The following is a 22201-nucleotide window of genomic DNA, read 5'->3' as shown; positions in this document are numbered from 1 at the left end:
AAAACTGATGTAACAGGCAGTTTTGAATATGGAGAATGATAAATTTGCACGTATATAGTCTGTTAATGATAGCTGCCTTAATTTCCATGCATGTATGCAAGGAGAAACATTACAAAATATTGATCGAATTTAGCTCAATTCTGGCATAAACATCACAAATAAGCATCACATCTAAGCCTTACAAATCTGGCAGAAATTAACATCAAATATTAGCCTTGCAAATTTTGGCACAAACATCACCGCGTACACAGACTAATAGTGTGAACAAAATATGATCAGAATAGCACATACATATTGTGTCAATCAGAAGTTGTCTTTCTCTTCAGTGGCTTCAGCTTGTGTGCTTTCCCTTTGGCATTAGGTGGAGAAGTAGCATTGCCTCCAAACTCCAATTGCCTAACTGAAGAAGCTATGCCTCCATCTTTCAGTTGCCTCCGACAACTGAAGAAATGTAACAGAGAACAGATTTATTCATTGAACCACAAAACTAAATTTGAGAATAACTATGGAGCGTGACTTACCTCCTAGTGTTTCCTACTGGACCGTGAGAAGGAGCACTACATTTAGCTTCTAATTGACTCTTACGACTGAAGAATTGAAAACAAGAACAAATTAACTTCATGTACCACAAAACTAAAATTGAGATAAATTATGGAGCTTGACTTACCTCCTAGTGTTTCCTGTTGGACCGTTGGTCAGACAAGATTTTTGGGTTGCAATTAATGGCCTCGCAGGAGAGGACAATTCAATTTGTGGTTGTTTAGTAGTAGTCCTTGCAGATAGCTTTGCTTTCTTGGATCTGATTCTCTTTGGCTTAGGTGGTGCTGGAGGGGGCACATCAAAGTCATAAATAGGTTCATTGCAAGTTTTCATCATGTGACAAAACTGATGGCATCTCTTGCATCTCATTTGACGTGTTATCTTCCCACCTTCTTCTACTCTTCTAATCCTTCTTTCTCGTGGCCTACCAGCAGCCCTCTTCAGAATAGGGGACCAAAACTTGGAGCTCAAATTCACCTTAGACCACTACCTCCTATCTGTCATTTGCATCACACATCCCTCATAGGATTTCTTGAACCTGTCAACAGAGTAGTAATCATCCGCCTGGTCTTCTATCTTGTGGTTGCACTTTAGCTAATGTAGCAAAGAGCATGTTTGCATGGCAACCCAGTAATCTGCCACTCTTGACAAGTGCACTCTCTCTTTAGTAGATCAATTATGTGCCTCCATGTGACCAAATGTCGATCAGTACCTTCAACCTATGCGGCATGGTTATGTCCTTTGCGTATGATAAATGCCAAGTTCTTGCTCTTAGCATTAAGATCCCTTATGATGTGGGGAAGAATCTTGCCCTTCATCTTGTTGGCTAACCTCCTCCTGAATTCATGTTTCTCCATGAGTAATTGTCTAATCCTATCCATGAAAGGGATGACTGGAAGGGACTTTTCATGCCTAATACAGTTGTTAAATGCCTTGGCAATATTATTTGTGACATAGTCCTATTTGCTTGCATATGAGAAACTTGCATCTGTTCCACAAATGCTTGTGGTTGTCCTCTATCAATTTGATAGCAGCAGGGAGGTGGTCTTCATAATGTTGTAGTGGTAGTCATACTTCAATATATTGTATACTTTGCAAACTGGCCACAAGTGTTTTTGGAACACATCACCATGATACCTCTTCTAGAAATTCTTCACTAGATGACGCATGCACTCTCTATGTTCAACCCCATTTGAGAACACTTATGTAACTACAATATCAATTCCCTTGCCAGCATATGTTGAGATAACCAGGTCTAGAGGTGGGCCAATTGATGTATGTAGAGAACCACGTCCAGTTGTCACCTGACTCAGAGTCAAACACCCCATATGTAACTGGAAACATCCAGTTGTGCCCATCAACCGCAGTTGATGTGGCCAATTGTCCTCTCCATCTGCCTATTAACACAGTAGAGTCCACTCCCAGAAAGGGTCTGCATCCTTTAAGAAACCCATCTACATAGGTTTTCAAAGCAACAAATATCTTTGTAAACCTCACTTTCTTACCAATTTGTTCAAATGTAATGTCCATCAGGCTTCCTGGATTAGTCTTTTCAACCTCTGCGTTGAAGTTGAAAGCATCCTCAAAACTGTCATCTCATTTTCCTATTATCTCTTCCAGGACTATTTGTCTTCCATCCCAAACAACATAATATGATATCTTGATTGAATACTTCTTTTCCAATATATCTGTCAAAAGCTGCTGCTCCTAAAGTAGGGTCCTCCCGCAACAAATCAATTGCTTTGTCCCTCACCCATGAATTAGTTGCCATGCAGTTACTATCAACTTTGGATGTGCTTGCACAATTATGCTTGGGCCGAAGCTTCTTAATTTGCACACATATAGATAGGCCTTAGATGCAATTAAACAATAAACATAACACACATAAAAAGGAGATGAGACAATATTGTACCTGCCAAGTCCGGCCATCTTGCATTTCTTAGCTTTGCAATACCCTCTATACCTCGTGGATTCAGAATATGAAGCTATAATTTCAAACTATTTCAATACTGCATGTTGTCCAATTTCTTTCTTAAAGCACTGACCATCCGCAAATCTAACACCTATAGCTATGGTTGGATTTTTCAAATCAATGACATTCACAGGAGTTTCACATTAAGCTCCATCATCAACATTCAGTTCTTCATCACTAGCATCCTCATCAGAAGGTTCATAATTTGAATCCAAGTCAGACTCCACATCTGACAACAAGTGACTGTATGGACCCTCATCATTTAATCCAACATATTCATCCCAATCATCTACCTATGCACCTTCTCCATCCTTCTTAGCATCTGCAACCTTGCTATCATCTGCAACATCCTTAGCATCAGGTGGAGCCTTTAAGGGTACTGCATGTTCAGCCTGCTCACTTGACAAGCTACCCTATTGCAAATCATGCACCTCAGCATGAGATGGAGGAATAGCTGCCTCAGACACCGTTACAGATAAGACATGATTATAGATAAGACACATTTACAGATAGAGAAAGCCTCATAATATACCTGTACATGTTAAGAATATCTATAAGCCCTGAGTCGGAGGTTATCTCAGCAAAAGAAGATGTTTTCTTATCCCAAAATTTCAAAGACATGCATTGGTCCCTCCAATGCTTCACCTCAGCTGCTAGAGCAACCAATAAATCGTCCCTCCCATGCTTCATCTCAGCTGCTAGAGCAACCAACAAATCATTCACATTGGTAGTACATCTATCCACGACTATCCAAAATTTATTGGTAACATGATATTCTTGGCTGCCATCATCACACATCTCGACATAAGGTCCTACAGACACAACAACTCCATCCTAAAAAATAAGAAGAAAATCAACAATCAATCGGCTATAACTGGAGAAATTAGATAAAAAAATAACCTAATTTGTGCCATGCCTCTCCTCTCCTGCAAAAGCAACCCATGACACCACATGCATGCATACACATACTACTATGCAGCCGGAGCCATCTAGGAATTCAAACAAAGAGAAAAATAACTATACAATATGTCATATAATTGATGTAGCTGGCTTGAACCACCATTATGAACAAAAATAACAAATTAAAAATTATTCATCACAAATAATATGCCACCTGCATTACAATTATAAATATTGCAATCATGTTCAACAAGATAGGACAAAGAAAGTTTTCCCATTTGATCTCTTGGCAACGCATCGCTTTGGGGAAATCCCTGCCCAAAACCATCTTGTAACAGCAGCAATTGTGACGAATGCATAGCAAGGAGACTAAGAAAGTAAGGCATAGTGATTTATTCAGAAATGCGGCAAAAACTAATGTTTGACATTTTGTTTCCCCACAACAACTGCACATTTGCAAGGTCAAGCTATCTACTAGAACAAACTAAACCCTTCGCCAGATCTACCAATCAGCTAAACGATGAGCTCCAGCACATGACAACACATGCATGCATACCCTTTAGGCACCCATGACCAATTCATGGGCTTCGAGGGCGCTTCCATGGACGGGAGTGCCGAAGCTTCCAAACATAGCACTTCTAGAGCTTCCAAGCACGAGACTTTTGTAGCTTCCATGCTTCCTCAAGCAGGCAGGGCCACTGAGAAGGAGGGGTAGTAAGAGGGGTGGTGCTATCCTCTAGCCGCAACTCTACCACAGGGCAGTGCCCAGCCAGCTGGTTTGTAGCCTCTAGGACGGGCAGTATCGTATCTTGCAAAGGGCGACAATCGCTCATGTGTAGGGCGACGACGACTCTCAGGTAGGACAGAGGCAGAGGGATAGTGATGGGGAGTGAGACGGGAGGGGGCGACGACTGCTCACGCACGGGGTGACATCGGCTCTCAGGCAGGGTGGCAACAGATGGATGGTGATGGGGAACAAGACGGGAGGGGGTGCTCTCGCGATGCGGAACAAGACATGAGGGAGCGACGACGGCTTACACACAGGGCGATGGTGGCTCTTAGGCGGGGGGCTGCGGCGATGACTCTTAGGCAGGGCAAATGCAGAGGGATGGTGGTATGAATCGAGACGGAGCAAGCGGAGGCAAGTGTTGTGGATTAGGATCTATGCGGAATGGTTCGGTCCAACTAGTTTGAGAAACGGGTGCGAAGCGGTGAGTCAGGGGCATCCATCATCATTTACAAACATTTCTCCCAACCAAATCACATGATATAGTATTTTAATAGCTACGGTGTCCTATGGTAAATAGCCACAATTTTATAGTGTCCACCGGCTAATTCATGAAAATTGGGCGTGAAATAGCAAAGGTCACGAAAGTACAATATCCCACAACAAATTTTGCCAAAGTAATTTGTGGCCAAAAGTCATATTGCGATTAGCTTATTTGTTTGCTATCTAAAATCACCATTTTTTTGGAAACACATGGCTTTATTCCCCTAAAATCACCTTGTATTAAAAGGAATAATATAGTCAAAGTTTGGATCGTGGAGTTAACTCATTTGGAAAACAATAGTGGTAAGGTTATTGGTAGGAACATAAATGTGCTATTGCGCCTTTATCTTCACTTTATTGTAGCGAATTCTCAAGTAAAGCGGGCATAGATCTAGACAATATGCTAGTATTGACACAAGGGATGTGATTCCTTTGACTTAGCTACTGTAATCAAGGTCACGGCTTTGCACTATCCCATGACATCAACGCTCCAATATTTTACCCCACAAAAACATCCACCCTCCAATATGGTCTAGCTAGTGACTCGTCCTTTGTTTGAGCCAGCTGGTCGAAAAAGTTATCGTTACTGCTACATAAAAATGAAGTTCAGGTGCGGTGAAATGGAAGAGGCGATACTGACTGACTTATCGTTTTGGGAAAAGTCCATTGTAGGTGTATGTACTTTGCAATTGGTTCAACTTCCCCCATATACAAGTGCCGCAAATCAGCGTCCTGCGTCCGTCTGCTTTATGCCCGACGCATTGCCCGGCTCCACTACCGCGTTCCCAGCGGTTCGTGAAGAAACTCTACGATCCGTGCTCGGCAAATTCGTGCAGCTGTTGTCCGTGCGTGTGCATGGTGGCCATGAGGATCAAAGACCACCGTTCCTGCTGTTGGCATGCTCCAAGATCGAGCGCCTGCTCCAGATTGCCTCAGACGGCAGTAACAAAATCACAACCACTTCGAAGTTCACGCATCAGCATGCGTCTGGGATCGATTTGGAAGGGGAGCTCGGCGTCCGGTGGTGCGGACTGGGGAGATGAAATAATTGAGGGTAGAGATGGAGTAACGGGGAGACAAATGGCTCTTTTCTTCTCCTTCTTAGTCAGCTACATCGGCCAAGAAACCACCTTGTATCCGGTTTAGACCTCATGTGAACTGGTATTGCAAGTACATGTGATTATTTGTCCGGTTTTAAAGTACAGGAGGAAAGTGGAGGGATCTAAAATGGACTTTTCCGTATCGTTTTCCTATCAGTCTTCTGTTGGTGAGGCCAACGGACCTGAATGGAGGGTGACTGCCAAATTGGAGTCAGAGCAATGGACGGCTCGACAACACACGGCTTAGACCCATTAGTCAAGTGGGTTATGCCGTATTGACTCGTGTGCTGAGCTTTTAGTTTAGACATAACATATTTAAGGTTGGGTCATACCGTGTCGGCTCGTGGCATATCGGTGGTAGGTCGGCGCAGTGGGGCGATACGATATGGCGGTGCGAGGCGACTGATGATAGGGCGGGGCTGCCGATGGGGTAGTGTTATCGGATCAGACCGTACTGACGCGGCGTGCCATGCTTGCCGGATCATACTTGAGCTATGTCTACAGTAGCAGGTCTCGTGCTAGTAAGTAGGCATGGCTCGATTGGCTAGCTTTATGGGGCATATCATGGCATATAAGGGTGCATTTGGTTAGATATTATATGATTATCCATATTTTGTTAGATAGAGTGATCTAATTTGTTATTTGTTAGTATGGAATGAACGGGCTAATTTCTTATTTGGTTGAATGGATAGAATTTGGATGATGTTGGCAAAATTTTGTAGGATCTGCTTTTTATATTTTTAGTTTTTTATCAAGATATAATCATGCAAGATGTTGTTTTGTTGATTTAGTTACGATCAATATAATGGTACCATTGGATTGTAAATTATATAAATGGTTTAAAAGATAATATCATTTAAAACATATAAAAAATATATTTACTCTAATAAGAAGAATATGCCACATCAATAGAGATAAAAGCTTATCCAAAACATAGACGGCTCTATTCAACACTTTTCCACGGATGAGTTAATTCAATATCCGATAAAAATATTATCTTTAAGTAGCCTTTAACAAAAATATCTTAAAAAACTAGATGACTATTTCTCGCCGAGAGATATCTCTCAAACCAAATGCACGCTAAGTCGGCGTACCATCGCTTAAGCACAGCTAAGGGGAAATTTTGCACCGGGGTTGAGTTATGGGGGCAGCAACTGCAATTACTATACTTGTACTGGGTATTTACGACATAAAGTGGCTTATAGGGAGCTGTTTGCAATTTTTTCTTAAAAAGATATTTATATGTTTCCGAGTTCCGACGTTGCCCCCTCCTAGCGGTTCTATTCCCCAATTGCCCTTCTCCATTCCCCTCCCCTGCCTCCTCTTCCCCCCCTACACTTGCTACCCCGTCTCCCGCCGCTGCAGTTGCGATTCCAAATCTGCTCTCCTCTCCCCTACTCCCCGCCGCCGCTTCCTACTCCCCGCCGAGCCGCTGCTGCCGCTAGGGTTTTGCCTCGATCCCTTCTCCGCCTCGCCCGAGTCACGCACATCCACCTGCCGCCCGGCGGCAGCGGAGGCGTCGGCGACCCAGGCGTAGCCTGAGCGGGTTCTCCTCGTCGGCGCTCGTCGCTTAGGGAATAAGAGCGCCTGGTCGCCGCGCTGTGGGGACAGCAGCCATGTCGCAGACGAACTGGGAGGCGGACAAGATGTGAGGATTCGTTTTCCCCTCTCTCTTTTTCCCCTTTTGATTCACAGCATGTTTTGCGGGCAAGGTTTTGCTTGGCTGTTTCTGCTTTTATGTGGCGATTTTTTGAGCTAGAATCGCGGGAGGGTCCGAGGCTCAACCCGTATTGCGCGGGTGGGGAGCCGTGGTGTGTTTGGCCGCTAGGGTTTCGCTGGAGCTCTCTTTTTGGGTGCAGTTAGTGTCAGCTTTGTTTTTTACTGGAATAACCTAATGTTTTGGCTTAGGGGATTAGTGTGTTCGATGCTATGCTTGCGTGCTGATCTCCGATGCTGGTGTTGAAAGAGCAGTAAAACCGATTTAGGGATTTGATATACCAGGAGGACCGATTTGACGGATATGTGATATCATAAGAAATATCGCGATTTTTAGCAGTAGACTGTAAATATTCAGTAGCATTTGTTGAGCTATTAAGCACACTGGAAGAGAGGAGCTTGTTTTGGCTCGTGGGATGCGGGTTAATCAGGAAGTGAAGGAACCCTCTAGCCTTTTATTTGCTGATAGTAGTGGTGCTGGGAGCCCTAGTGAAGGATTTGATTCTGTTTAGACCTAAATAACCTTGTTTGAGCAGACATATGAGCCTCATTGTGCTTCCACTGTTTACTAGAGTGCCTGTTGCCACTGGAAGGAGGGGATCAGGAGATTGCACAGAAATGAGAAAAGTGCAGATTGATTTGTATTGGGAGGAGGCAATTTTTCATAGTCCGAGGCTATACCACATTTTTCTCTGACCTATTATTCTGTGGAAAGTGTACTTCTCTAAGCATGTCTTGTCAACTGAATCACAAGGTTATTATCAGTGAATCAAACTATATTAAGCTGAACACTGGTGCTTAGGATCATCCTAGCTGATGATTTACTGGCGAGAGGATAATAATAGAAGAAACAGAACTAATTGCGTTGATCTAGCATAACTATACTGTTGAAGATATTTACTTAACGGGCCCTCTTTCTACTACGATGTATTCAGTTGGTTTTTTTTGTGTGCTTACTAGCTGCTTATTCATGTTGTGCTTGAGCATAGTCTGGTATTGCATTTGTGGATGTACATCTTTATACTTTTATGATTGAATGTTGCCTTTAAACCTCTATTCTGACTATTGACTACTTTATGAAACAGGCTGGATGTTTACATATACGACTATTTTATGAAGAGAAATTTGCAGGCAACTGCAAAGGCCTTCCAAGCAGAAGGAAAGGTCTCTTCAGATCCAGTTGGTATGTATTTTTCTGCAAGTGTGTGAAGCTACTTGTTTTCATGAGTATTACAACTCATTTTCTTTACCACTTGTCAAGACTATTATTTACTTTCTGAGATATGCTTTTTTTGCAGCAATTGATGCACCTGGTGGCTTTCTTTTCGAGTGGTGGTCGGTTTTTTGGGATATATTCATAGCAAGAACAAACGAGAAGCATTCAGATGTTGCAGCGTCATATATCGAGGCAAGTATCTATGGATTTTATTGTCTTTTGTTGGACAAATTTTATTTGATGCATTCATGTTGAATATATGTGCTTGTGCTTGTAAGCACCGCAACAAAGGGTACATTCTTCTGTGCTTATTAAAGTACAATTGGGATAGGATCTTTTGGCTTGTTTGGGCCACAGGAATGTTTCCCAATTCTTGTAGGAAAAGAACTGTTCCTTGTCTTTGAATTTCCTGTGTTCCAAATAGGTTAGTAGTTGTTACAATGGCACTGTTTAAAAAATCCTAATATGTCACAATTATTTATATACATTTGCTTTTAGTGCTAAAGCTTACGAATCAACTGCTTGTTGCATGTCTCAGATGCATTATGACCTGGCAGTTCTACTGTTCATAGCATATATTTGTATTTATTTTATTTGTTAAATGTGCTTTGTACTGTTATCCATTTTTTTTGCTTGCTGGGAACATATCTTTACCTAAGCTCTAAATTTAGATATCTTGAATTTGTTGCCGTTGCATCAATAGCCATGAGTGTTAGTAGGGTCTGTTATCCTGAATTGGCTGTACTAATTCAGCTACAAATCACTGCATTATCCCAGACTCAGCTCATGAAAGCCAGAGAGCAACAGCAGCAACAGCCACCTCAACAGAGGCAGCAGCAACCACAACATATACAAATGCAACAGATGCTGTTACAAAGAGCTGTGCACCAGCAGCAACAGCAACAGCAGCAGCAGCAGCAGCAGCAACAGCAGCAGCAGCAGCAGCAACAGCTACAACAGCAGCAGCAGCAGCAGCAGCAACAACAGCAGCAGCAGCAGCAGCAGCAGCAGCAACAGCAGCGTAGAGATGGTTCGCATCTTCTCAATGGTACTGGGAATGGAATTTCTGGAAACAATCCTTTAATGCGACAAAACCAAAGTACTGCAAATGTTATGGCAACAAAAATGTATGAGGAGAGGTTAAAGTTACCTTCCCAGAGAGACTCTTTGGAAGAGGCATCTATGAAGGTGCAGTGTTAGCTAGATTCATTGTACCATGTTCTTTTGGTTGACTCCTTACAAGAATGTTCTTTTTTTGTGGATAATTCTGTCGTAACATCAAAACTCTGGTTGCAGCAAAGATATGGAGAGAATGCTGGGCAACTACTTGATTCAAATGAAACATCATTGTTGAAAGCAGCTGCAAGTGGACAATCCTCAGGGTACTTGCTGAACTTGTGAATTTTGAAAATGCTGCAACAATGTTTGTAATGCATGCGATATGGCAGTAGCTGATGAGGTTTAAGGAAAAAATAGTGTGCTAATAAATTGAAGGAACTCGGTTTTTTCTCCTCAGTATTTTTCTTAGAAAATTATCATCTTAATCCCACAGTTAATACGTCTGGTAATGCAGCTGGCCATCTTTGTTATCTTCTCTTACGTTTTCTGTGATGCTGCAGACACACAGGTTGCGTTTCACACCGATAGTAAGGTTGCTTTGTGCTGTGTGTTTAACATATATTTTTTCATTAATTTAGTTCTGAGTATGTTTCACCATAGCTTCCAAAACTTCCATGGATTGTTCAAATAGGTCTAAGCACTTTCTGCTAACTGACATGGGATCTTCTCCGCACAAATATGCTGACAGACAACTTCTCTATTCACATCATCCTCATTCTTCCTCTTGCTCCAAGGGGGGAAAATGATCAGAGTGCACGCTCTTTGCATCAATGTTCTGTAGCCTTGTGCTAACGAGTCCATGTACCCATGGAGAGGGTGCCGTCATTCACTAATGTCAACCTATCAGGTTGGCAACCCCATTCCTGGCTGGCCAACATCTACAACACTGCAGTTTCCTGCTAATATTCCTTGTTATCAACTGTGATGTCGCATACCTGTTGTGTGCCGAGATCATCCTGCAGACATCATCGATATGACGAACTTGTTGCGTGCGAGGCGGTTGCAGGCGAGCCCATGTCTGATGGCATGCTTTCTTGTTTTTGGTACTAGTGCAATTTGGTGTTATTGTTGCTCTGCGGAAACAGTGATGTTTTGATTTTGAAAGCAGATAATTTTGTTAGGCATTACATGCTGTAAGTGCTTTTTTGGGTATAAATCTTGTAGTTTGTTTTTGTCCCAAATAATGTAACTGCTAGGGATGCAGGTTCAATTTGGTCAACCCAAAACCCACTCTACCAAACTAGAAATGCACTTCCTCCTAATTGCTAGTTCATTTTTTTTTTTGCTTGGATTTATAAGACAAATGAACTAGTGGGTTAGCATGTACCCATTGGTGTTACCACTTGCATCCCTAGGAACTGCCCTGCCAGAATGGTCAAAGTGTACCCCAAACTTTGATTTTTAATGGTAGCTTTTAGTAAAATTTGCTCTCAGGGAGTTAACAATGCCCCTTTTTTTAGGCAAATTTTGCATGGAACTGTTGGTGGCTTGTCAGGCACTCTGCAACAAGTTCAGGCCAGGAGTCCACAACTTCCTGGGCCAGCTCAGGTTAGTCTTCTAGGTACCCTGATTTGTCCAGTATCTCTAACCTTTCATCATAAGCACCTCCAAAGCATGGAGTGAAAAAGAAGAAAAAGGTCAGGCTTTGTTCCTCATTGTATTCATATTATTAGCAGAATATCAAGACAGAGATTAACCCCATTTTGACACCCAGAGCTCCAGGCCCAGAGGGGTCATTTATCGGTGTCCAAGGTATATCTGTTCACTCTACTTCCTGGAGTTACTGTTTCTGATTTCAACTTTAATAGTTTCCTTAGTCTTGTTGTCAAAAATTATTCTGGGCATATTCAACCTTGTCAATGACAATCTTTCTCGGGCTAAATTAGATGTAATCTTAACAGGATCTAATCAAGCTGGGAACAATTTGACTCTGAAAGGATGGCCACTCACGGTAAGGTTTAGTTCATGGTTAGATATTGATTCCTCTTGTATTTCTTCATCACCATTGCATGCAGGTTCCAAAGCCTATTCCTGGATATCTCAGACCAACGCCCTTTCTGTCTAAATTGCCTGGCTTGAATTTAATTAAACTGGGATTTTTCAAAGCTTTCTGTCTGAACTTCCTGCTTTTGGATTTAATTAAACCTGGATTTTTCAAATAAAATTAAATATCAGCTGGAAAGCGCTCCCTAGTCACAATTGATTTCAAAATATCTCGATCTAAGCTTGGAAGATACTGTCTGAGATTTTCTCCAGTTACTCCCAGTAAACAGACGAAAACCTGCTGGGATGCTCCTGCAGTGTCCTGCAGTCCTGCTAGGCTCAGCTTAGGTTGAATCCTTCTTTATTGGTGAAATGTAGTAATTACTTTTCCGGGGGAGCACATACTTGCTGTAGTTTGTTAATGGCTTAGTCTTTCTTGTAGTACCTCCACAAGTCCACATATGTATGGAAACATCTAAATTTGCAGAGTCATCTGCTTTTGTTTACATGGCAGTATGGCACAGAAGGATCATATTTTTCTTCTTCTTCCACTGACCATCTTTTGTAAAATTTCCCACTGGCCTATCCGATCACTTCTTACTTGTGAAGCCTATCCTTAATGTTGTGGGCTCTTGTACGTTGAATGAACAATTTGTGGCGGTTTGTGAAGTTGTGAACACCATAAATGTAGTGGATTACAAATAATACCATTGACAAGAATTTCAGAGCAATCTGCGAATTCTATATTTCAATATAGTGGCAGATGGCAATCGTGTGATTGACGTCTGCTATTGCACATTATTATTTAACCTTATTCTACTCTGTTTTCACAGGGACTTGAGCAACTTAGGTCTGGAATTCTGCAGCAAAAGTCATTTATTCAGAATCAACAGCAATTGCACCAGCAGATCCAGATGCTCACTCCACAGCAGCAGCAGCAGCTTATGCTGCAGGCTCATCAGAATATGGCTTCCCCAACATCTAGTGATGTTGACAGTAGAAGGTTGAGGATGATGTTGAACAGCAGAAATGCTGTTCTTGGGCGGGATGGGCAGACAAACAGTGTCAGTGATATTATTCCAAATATTGGCTCTCCTAGTCAAAGTGGTGGAGATATAGATATGCTTATAAAGGTATATTCTTTTGACTTCTGACTTGCGGCTGTTCATTTTCTTAAACCAACTGGTGAAAAAGCTTTTATTTACTAAAGTTATATGATCATAATAGTTGTGGTAAATGCTTATTGTATCTTCTTAGCTTCTTACTGTATGGGACAAATGAACTCGAGTTTTTAGGAAAATAGGATGAATCCCAGGCTCCTGGCTAAATGGCGTTTTGTCTCAATCTGATCAAAATGATAGTGTTGGCATTCCTTTCTCAGTATGAACAAAATGAAATTATTTTGATATAGTTTTATTAGAAACTCTTATTGGTATGTTGCTCCTTGAAGCAACTAATTTTCTTTGTGCCGTAATATAATATATGTCAGTTCCAAAACTCTTAGTTGTTAGAACCAAAACGAATATAATTGAGTTTGATGTATTTATTGCCAAAGTTGCATCTTAGCAGCTTCTATAATGCATAAAATGGAGCGTGAGTTATGTGCCATTATGCATGACTGCTAAAGTATCAAATTCTTCAAAAAATTGGTTGACATAACGATGGCAATGGTAGCGGTGTAAACTATAAAGTTCCAGCAAAGCAAAGAGAACTCGAAATATCTATCAATTTTCTAATAGCTATCCTGTTTTTTAATGTTGACCTTACAGTTTATCCAGTTTTTTAACTTTAATTATTCTTATCTTATGTGTATGCTACTATGCTTCCCTTATGCCTTTGCGTATATGAGCAATACTTGTGAATTGCTGTTATATATGTACCTTTGAAGATTCAACATGCAAGAATACCTTCCTTAGTGTTAGTGGTCTAGCCCTTTTCTGCTGCCATGTTCTTATACAGATTTTCTGTGTAGTAGAAGAAACTTGCTCATGCACACCACCACCAGCACCACCAGCAACTATTACAACAGCAAAGCAATAGCCAACAGCAGCCACAGCAACTTCAGCTTCAGCAACCTGCTGTATCTAGTCAGCAGTCTCAAAGCTCAAATCAGCTTCTCCAACAAGAAAAGCCAGGAATTGGAAGTATGCCTGTTGATGGGGCCATGTCAAACTCTTTTGGGGGAGCTGAACAAGTATGTTTCAGTTGTATACCAACAATGCTTTTGATGTTTTATTTTGCATGGATGTTCAAACCAAACATTCTACTGTTTGCTGCATGCATGTTATATGAGTTGATAATTTTTTCTTGGAATGTACCTGCTATGCATCTATCCTGGATTCCTGGTATATCAAATATACTTTTACTTTGACGTGAGATGATATGATGAAGCTTGCATCTCATGTTGCTTTTGGTTTTAAATTGGAAGTCTCGTACATTAACTGAGCATGGTGCCTTCCGTGTTACATGATCTGTATGTGCATACACCTTAATGGTAACCTCTAACGGATCCAGGTTATAAAGCTCTGGACCGATTTTCTTTGCACTACAGTTATTCTTCTGGCGTATAAAAACAACATATCATTGTGTTCTGTTTTTTGCACTACATTTATTATTCTGGTGTCTAAAAACAACATATCATTGTGTTCTGTTCGTTGCACTAACAATTGATTCGTCATTGTCACTGGAATTATGTTGCGCTGTACCATATCCTACACTGTTATGATATTCATCTTTTGTTGATGAAGAATTTAGAACTGCTTCCCACTGCTTTATATTGGCAAAGTGAACAATTATTTGATATGAGTGGTTCAGTCATGTAAGTTGTGCTGTTTGTGGTTCAGACAACGAAGAAGAGAAAGAAGCCAGGCTCATCCTCTGGCAGAGCTAATAGTTCAGGAACTGCAAATACCGCTGGCCCCTCTCCAAGTTCTGCACCCTCAACACCTTCCACTCATACACCAGGAGATGCAATGTCTGTACCTCAGCTGCAGCAGAATGGTGGTTCAGCTAAACCCATGGTAATGTTAGGCTCTGATGGCACTGGGAGCTTGACATCTCCAGCAAACCCATTGGTATCCACATATTTATGTATCATGACATTCTTTTGTTTCACCAAATATAATATGACAGATAATGACAAAAGTCTTCTATTTCAGGATGACGTAGACCGTTTCCTGGAAGATGGCTCATTGGATGAAAATGTTGAATCTTTTTTATCACAGGATGACATGGATCCTAGGGACAGCTTAGGACGCTGCATGGATGCTAGTAAAGGTATGTTTAGTTTCCTGCTGTACCTTTGATTTTAGTTTGACCTTGTGAGAATGAACTTTCATCTATAATCTGTATTTTTTTATCTCATGCATGTTATATTTAAGTATATTGCCCAAAGTTCTTTTTATTGAAGAAAAATATGTTACTTTTGCTTTAAAAAATGTTTGTCATTTCATCTGATCACTGGTTAAATAAGAAATGTCTCTGCATCAGATATTATTCCTAATGATTCATCGTATTATTGTCTTTGCTACTGGCAATTTTACATAGTTATTTTAAAGCATGTTATACTTGTCTTGGCCATATGAAGGCAAAATGTAATAAAACACACTTTTGCTTCGTTGTATTATTTTTGCTGGAGGTCAATGCATAGCTAAAGATCTGTTTTTCCCAGGGTTTGGTTTTGCTGAGGTTGCAAAAGCACGTGCAAGTGCAAGCAAAGTTGTTTGTTGCCACTTCTCATCTGACGGCAAACTGCTTGCTACTGGTGGTCAGGATAAAAAGGTGTGGTCATCAGCACACTATGAATTCACCACTTTTATAAAGGCTTAAATTACTCACCTGCTCTTACTCTTTACAGGTTGTTTTGTGGTGTACAGAGCCCCTAAAGCCTAAATCTTCTCTAGAAGAACACTCGTTTTTTATTACTGATGTTAGATTTAGCCCAAGCATGTCACGCCTTGCTACATCATCCTTCGACAAAACTGTGCGGGTTTGGGATGCTGACAATGTATGCTCCTCATTGTTTTTCCTTCTCGTTTTGTCCTCAGAATGCTACTGTCTTATGACAATAGTGCATTGGAAGATGCTTTGCATCTCAAAATGCATTTTCTAACCTTAAAGAAAATGCAATGTCTTAGTGATCGTCTATATTGCAGACTGACTATTCACTTCGTACTTTCACGGGCCATTCAGCATCTGTTATGTCACTTGATTTTCATCCGAATAAAGAAGATATGATTTGCTCCTGTGATAGTGATGGGGAAGTGCGCAGCTGGAGCATAAATAATGGTAGCTGTCTGACCTGTGTTAAAGTGTTTAAGGTATAGTAATAACTTCTATGTTTTATGGGATCTTCTGGTTAATCATTAATGTTCTGATATTGCTTCTGTTCATATTTTGTCATCCCAGGGAGGTGCTACTCAGATGAGATTTCAACCTCGCAAAGGAAAATATCTGGCAGCTGCCTCGGAGAAGGCTATCTACATACTTGACTCGGAAACACAACATGCTTGTAGAAGCCCTTTACAGGTTGGTTACCAAGGATCACTGTTAAAATCTGTTGAGGATGCATTTGCAATTGCTTCATAGCTACATGTAATTTATGCCGTGCTGTCTTTAGCATCTTCAGGAGTATATTTGTACCAGTTGTAATTGCCATTCTTGACAGTTTGGTGCATGCCATTGGATCAAGAATAGGTTCCTTAGAATTTGATTTTGAAACACTTACGAAAACTTCACCAATTCCATAAGCTTGGCACAACAGTAAGCTTTATCCAGTAGGTTTTATGATGCTGAATTTCGTTAGACTTCATATAGGATCTATTTTGCATTTGGCAAAGGCGTATTTAACAGAAAATTGTGTTTGTATGTGTAGGGGCACAATAAGACTATTCAGTCAGTTTGTTGGGATTCTGCGGGTGACTATCTGGCTTCTGTCAGTGAAGATTCTGTCAGAATATGGTCGTTTACTTCTGGACATGATGGTGAATTTGTACACGAGTTGAACTGCAGCGGGAACAAATTCCACTCATGTGTTTTCCACCCAACTTATCCATCATTGCTAGTAATTGGTTGTTACGAGGCAAGTTTTGCTTATTTTATCAGGCCCAAGTTAATCACTTCGTGAGCACTTTTATCCTATTTTTGTAGATGGTTATAACATTTGTTTGTATTATTTGTGTCGTGCAGTCATTGGAACTTTGGGACATAAGGGAGAAGAACGCCATGACCTTTAACAATGCGCATAATGGTTTAATTGCAGCCCTAGCAGCATCAAGCGCAACAGGGAAGGTTGCCTCAGTAAGTCATGATAGACTTGTCAAGCTCTGGAAATGATTTGTTAATAGCGATCGTTATCTGCATCGGCTTTTACATTCTGGTGGTTAGATGATATAGAAAGAAGTCGGTTTTCTACCTCAGATGACCACACGATGAAAAGGTGTCTAACAAGATTTCTTGAGCCACTTGGGCTCAGGAACTAACCGTGTTTTTGTTTTGTGGTTATCTTTGTTGTATGCTGTTCACTATGCTGCTGAAGCTTGTAGTTGTAACTCCCTATAGAAATGTTGGTTGGCCTGCTCTTCGTCTTGGAGATGTCTCATTTGTACTGAACACAAGTTGCAAACTTTTTTCATCTGTGTCGTGTATGCGGTTGTAATACATTTTGTTATTTTCCCATCCGCATTTTCCTTTTCCTTGTTCATATCTACACTATTAACAGGGTTCAAATAGTATAAATTTTAGAGTCCTGTTGTTTTTCGTCAATCTGGAGCATGCTTACGGTGTGAACGTTAGCTCTTGGATACGGATTCAGATCCTCCAAATTAGATTGAATCGTTTAAAGTTTACAGCAATACATTAGAAGGGGATAAAAGTTTGATATGTTCCTAAAAATACGCTAATTTGAAAGGCAGTCATTTTTGCGATCTATGAAATATGAACTAGAAAATGCCAGTCCTGACACCGGACCCTTTTTTTTAAAACTTCTTGAGTAAATTTTGCAATTATGTGGTCTGAGTTGTCAAATCTATAGATTTTAAGTTGTATCACGAAAATACATATTTAAAATTTTTATCATCAAACTACATATTTAAAATTTTGTCGTGAAACTATATATTTCATATTTGAAACCTGTAATTCTATGGCATATTGAAATATTAAATCTGTAGTTTTGTGATGTATTGATGTATTAAATCTGCAATTATGTGGTAGAGCTTTTTAAATATATTGTTTTGTGATGTTTCTGGAAAGCTTTGTCACGTTGCAGTAGCAAACTATTCCTATAGTTGTGCTTAATGTTAGAAATAGAATGATCTTAGCTTGGTAACTGCTATACAGCTCTTGAACATGTATATCAATTATCAATGAATGAAAGCAGTCAGTTTAAATTATTGTTAACCTACTCTACAACACATTATCACGCACTAGAATCTCCGCTAAGTGATCATCAAAGAAGCACAGGAGGCACGAAAGCCTCCATCAACCGATCGGTGAGTACCATGGCAAGAATGGATTTACCTTCAATTGTTTCTGCGCTTCTTCATGCCCTGCGCTAGGATGTTCGTCGTTGTCCTCGTGGTCCTCGCCGGAATGCTGGTCGGCGTCTCCACCGCCATCCTCTGGATCGCGGCCATCGTGGCCGCCACTCCCACGGACGTGGTGGCCGAGACCCGCGCATGCCTCACCGTTCTTCCCGGTGAGGCACCACGCCAGCCCGAACCATCGGTATCCGACTCCGACCAACGCTGGCAACAATGCTCCTCCACGTGCCTTCGGCTTATGCCTAATCCACGGCCTCGCACCTTTCACGTACTCACAAACTGTGAGCACGGACACTCCATCGCCACCGGAAGTCGATGTCCACATTGACGTCGTCGCTGCGCCTCCGTCCCCGACGCTTGCACCGATCGCTCCATCGATGCCAGGGCCGTGTCGTCCTGGCCGCCTCGCTGCCACAGAGGTGCGCTGCATCAGCAGCGGCATACCCGCTCCGGTGCGAGCCCCGCCGGCGACACGAGACGACACGCTGCCGACCCGCGACTTCACGCTAACGCCTTCGGTTAACCCCGGTGGCACGATGGCTGCTCGCCGAGGTTTCCCTCCCTACTTCAACAACTTCGGCGAAGGAATCTCCTCAATGCCCTCCTCTCCGCTTGGCCGCGTCCTCCGTCGCTTCGCAACTGCGATGGTGAACTGTCGGCCTGGCCTCCGACCGGGATCTTGGACCCCACCATCAACGGGTCTTCGATTTGGGGCCCACATCAACGGTGGCGATGTCGACCCAATCTCCTCCTTCGATGTGGAGGAGTATACGCCGCGCTAGGCGTATACTCTATGGAAACATATCAAAAGAAGAAGAAGGAACAGCTAGAAGTACACCTCACCATTGCAGTGGGGGTGGAAGAGGACAAAACAACCATAATTGAAAGGGATACATCTCACATGGAAGTTGATGACGCTCCCGCACTAGCAGTAAAAGACCTTCCAATGGAAGATGTGGAGGCCTCTACTTTGCTCTCCTCCACTGCCTTAGAAGATGCCATGAGGGATAAAGTAGAAAAGAAAGCTATTGAAGATGAAGTGGTCGGATATTTTGCAGACTCTATCTATAATTAGAGTAATTAGCTATTTACTTAGTTACTGAATTTATGAAGATTGAATGAATAAATGTAAGGTCTAGAAGAGTAATCTTAACCGTAAACAATATTTTTCGATAGTTAATAAAGCATTTAGTTTTGTTGCTACTTTCTCGTATGTGAATGATTGAATGTTTTATTTATAGAATATGTGTGGCACCCATATGGAGGAAGTGTGTATTGTGGATAGTAGAATCACAAACACCATCTTAATAGAAAAAGTGTACTTTTAGTCTATTAGAAATAGCTCTAGAAAGATGATAACTGTCACTAGTAGTGATAAATGTATAGTAGGTTCTAGAAGAGCCACAATCATACTACCTATGAGAACTACATTGCATATTGAAGAAGCATTGCTATACCTTGAATCTACTAGAAATCTTTTAAGTTTTAAAGATATTCGTGCTAATGGTTTCCATGTAGAAACGAGTGAAGAAGATGGTAGGAAGTACCTACCCATCACTAAGCATGATAGTGAAGTGAAAATACTAGAAAAACTTCCCTCTATAAGCAGTGGCTTGTGCTGCAGCATTAAAGCACCTGAAGTGTTCACTACCTTGAAGACTGTGTTTCGTAGTGCAGAATTATTCTCCCTATTACATGATAGATTAGGTCACCCTGATCTTAGAATGATGAGAAACATAATTACTAACTCACAAAATCATGGTATAAATATGAAGAATTTTCTGAATTATGAAGATTTTGTATGCCCTGCATGTGCTATCGAGAAATTAATAATAAGATTGTCTACTATGAAGGTACAAGATGAAATCCTTATATTACTAGACTGAATCCAAAGGATATTTATGGTCCAATTCAGCCACTCTCTGGCCTGTTTCGGCGCTTTATGGTATTAATTGACGCATCCTCAAAGTGGTCATATGTATGTCTATTATCTACCCGCAACCACACCTTTTCAAAGTTGAACTCGCCGATCATACAAATCAGGAATGATTTTCTGGATCATCACGTGAAATCCATTAGAATGGACAACATTGGAGAATTTACTTCTAAAACGTTCGATGATAATTGCATTGGTATGTGAATTAAAGTTGAGCATTCTGTACCGTACGTCCACGCTCAGAATGGACTTGCCGAATCACTGATAAAAAGAATAAAGTTTATTACTAGACTTTTGTTGCAGCACTGTAATTTGCATGCTATATGTTAGGAACATGCATTCTTACATGCGGTAGCTCACATTAATTATATCATCCTCCTATAACATCCATTCACGTATACAACTAGTGCAGGGGGTAATTCTGAAGATTTTCTATTTACGCAAATTTGGATGTATGCCTTATGTGCCAATACCACTGCCACAACGAATCGCTATAGGACCTTCCAGAAAGTTGGAATATATATCGGTTATGAGACTACATCCATAATCCGATATGTAGAACTAACAACTAGAAATCTGCATATGGCCCGCTTCACTGACTGCATTTTTGGTGAAAATAATTTTTTGTCATTAGGGAGAGGAAATATACCTTTGGATAAAAAATACTGAGAAATTAAATGGCAGACTGAAGGAATTGAATTGCAGCACATGATCCTCGCACTAGTGAAGCAAATAATGAAGTACGAAAAATTATCAATTTACAGAAATTAGCAAATGATCTGCCTGATCATTTTTGTGATTTAAAGAGTGTGACTAAGTCGCACGTAATGCACTGGAGAGGGTGGAAGTACAAAAAGAAGGTACCTTTATCTTTTCCTAGGAGCTCCGAAAAATAATAAAAGGATAAGAAATTTGGTTCCTCAAGTCCCAAATAGCCGAAGACATCTGAAAGTGGGAAACTTACCATAGCCGATCACGAAAATGCCCCAAAGGAAAAAAGAAGGGGAGCCAGTTGAGACCTGGCGATGGTATGGAACCTCAGGAAGTAGGCATACCGGATTTGAATCTTTCCACACAGGAAGAAACCAGCGAAAATGCGCACGCTGAAATTAACACTAGTAAACTAAAGGACCTTGCTCCAACAGTAAGAAATTATGATGAGCAAGATGTAGAAGCACTTGAAAGTGCAGTCAATGATGAAATAACAATAAACTATGTGAATTCAGTGAAATCCTGGAATAGAACAACCACAATAGTTGACATATACTATGCAAATAAACTTACCACAGTTATAGATCGTGACCCTGAGCCTACATCGCTCACCGAATGTAGAATGAGGTCAGATTGAGAAGACTGGCAGAAGGCAATAACAGCTGAACTTTTGTCCCTGAACAAAAGAGATTTTTTTGGGCCACCTTCCCATATCAAACCAATAGGATACAAGTGGGTTTTGTTCGTAAGAGGAATTGAAGGAATAAAATTGTGAGGTACAAAGAACGACTAGTTGCATAAGGTTTCACTCAACGACCAGGCGTTGATTATGAAGAAACTTATTCCTCAGTGATGGGTGTTATTACCTTTAGATATTTAATCCCGATGATAGTCAATCTAGAGTTGAAAATGAAATTGATGGATGTTATGACCGTATATCTTTATAGGAGCCTAGATTCGGACATTTACATGAAGGTACCTAAAGGAATATCATTGCCGAATCAGGATAGAGGAAATAGACATCTTTATAACGTATAATTGAGAAGTCGCTATATGGGTTAAAACAGTCAAAGTAGAATGTGGTACAATCGTTTGAGTGAATTTCTGGGGAAACGAGGCTACACGAATTGTACAGATTATCCCTATGTATTCACAAGAAGGTCCCAAAATGGAATTTACATAATATCCGTATATGTAGA

The 22201-nt window shown here is 41.0% G+C and overlaps 1 protein-coding gene across 2 annotated transcripts; it reads left to right on the top strand.

The window, feature by feature from the left end:
* The first annotated feature begins 7051 nt into the window (after window positions 1-7051).
* LOC133906728 (transcriptional corepressor LEUNIG-like) lies at window positions 7052-17517 on the top strand. 2 transcript variants are annotated; one of them, XM_062348719.1, is made up of 18 exons: window positions 7052-7430; window positions 8584-8681; window positions 8797-8906; window positions 9492-9902; window positions 10011-10096; window positions 11294-11381; window positions 11510-11585; window positions 11735-11784; window positions 12650-12949; window positions 13792-14010; window positions 14660-14836; window positions 14975-15092; window positions 15487-15596; window positions 15673-15822; window positions 15971-16135; window positions 16224-16343; window positions 16690-16896; window positions 17004-17517. In XM_062348719.1, the coding sequence occupies exons 1-18, from the start codon at window positions 7399-7401 to the stop codon at window positions 17148-17150; spliced, it is 2664 nt and encodes an 887-aa protein (XP_062204703.1). In that variant the 5' UTR covers window positions 7052-7398; the 3' UTR covers window positions 17151-17517. The 2 variants fall into 2 exon arrangements, with proteins under 2 accessions (XP_062204703.1, XP_062204694.1); XM_062348710.1 differs by having other exon boundaries at window positions 14660-14890.
* Window positions 17518-22201: the final 4684 nt, after the last annotated feature.

This window comes from Phragmites australis, chromosome 2 (genome assembly GCF_958298935.1).
Source record: "Phragmites australis chromosome 2, lpPhrAust1.1, whole genome shotgun sequence".
NCBI classification, from domain to species: domain Eukaryota; kingdom Viridiplantae; phylum Streptophyta; class Magnoliopsida; order Poales; family Poaceae; genus Phragmites; species Phragmites australis.
The sequence above is the reverse complement of the archived record's forward strand: the minus strand, read 5'-3'. Positions and strand labels throughout refer to the sequence as shown.

Excerpts from the sequence above, each read along its gene's own strand:
- LOC133906728 (XM_062348710.1), top strand. The coding sequence starts at position 7,399 with ATGTCGCAGACGAACTGGGAGGCGGACAAGAT. Across the intron at positions 10,097-11,293 it reads GCAAGTGGACAATCCTCAGG|GCAAATTTTGCATGGAACTG; the intron begins GTACTTGCTGAA and ends CCCTTTTTTTAG. Across the intron at positions 16,136-16,223 it reads CCTGTGTTAAAGTGTTTAAG|GGAGGTGCTACTCAGATGAG; the intron begins GTATAGTAATAA and ends TTGTCATCCCAG.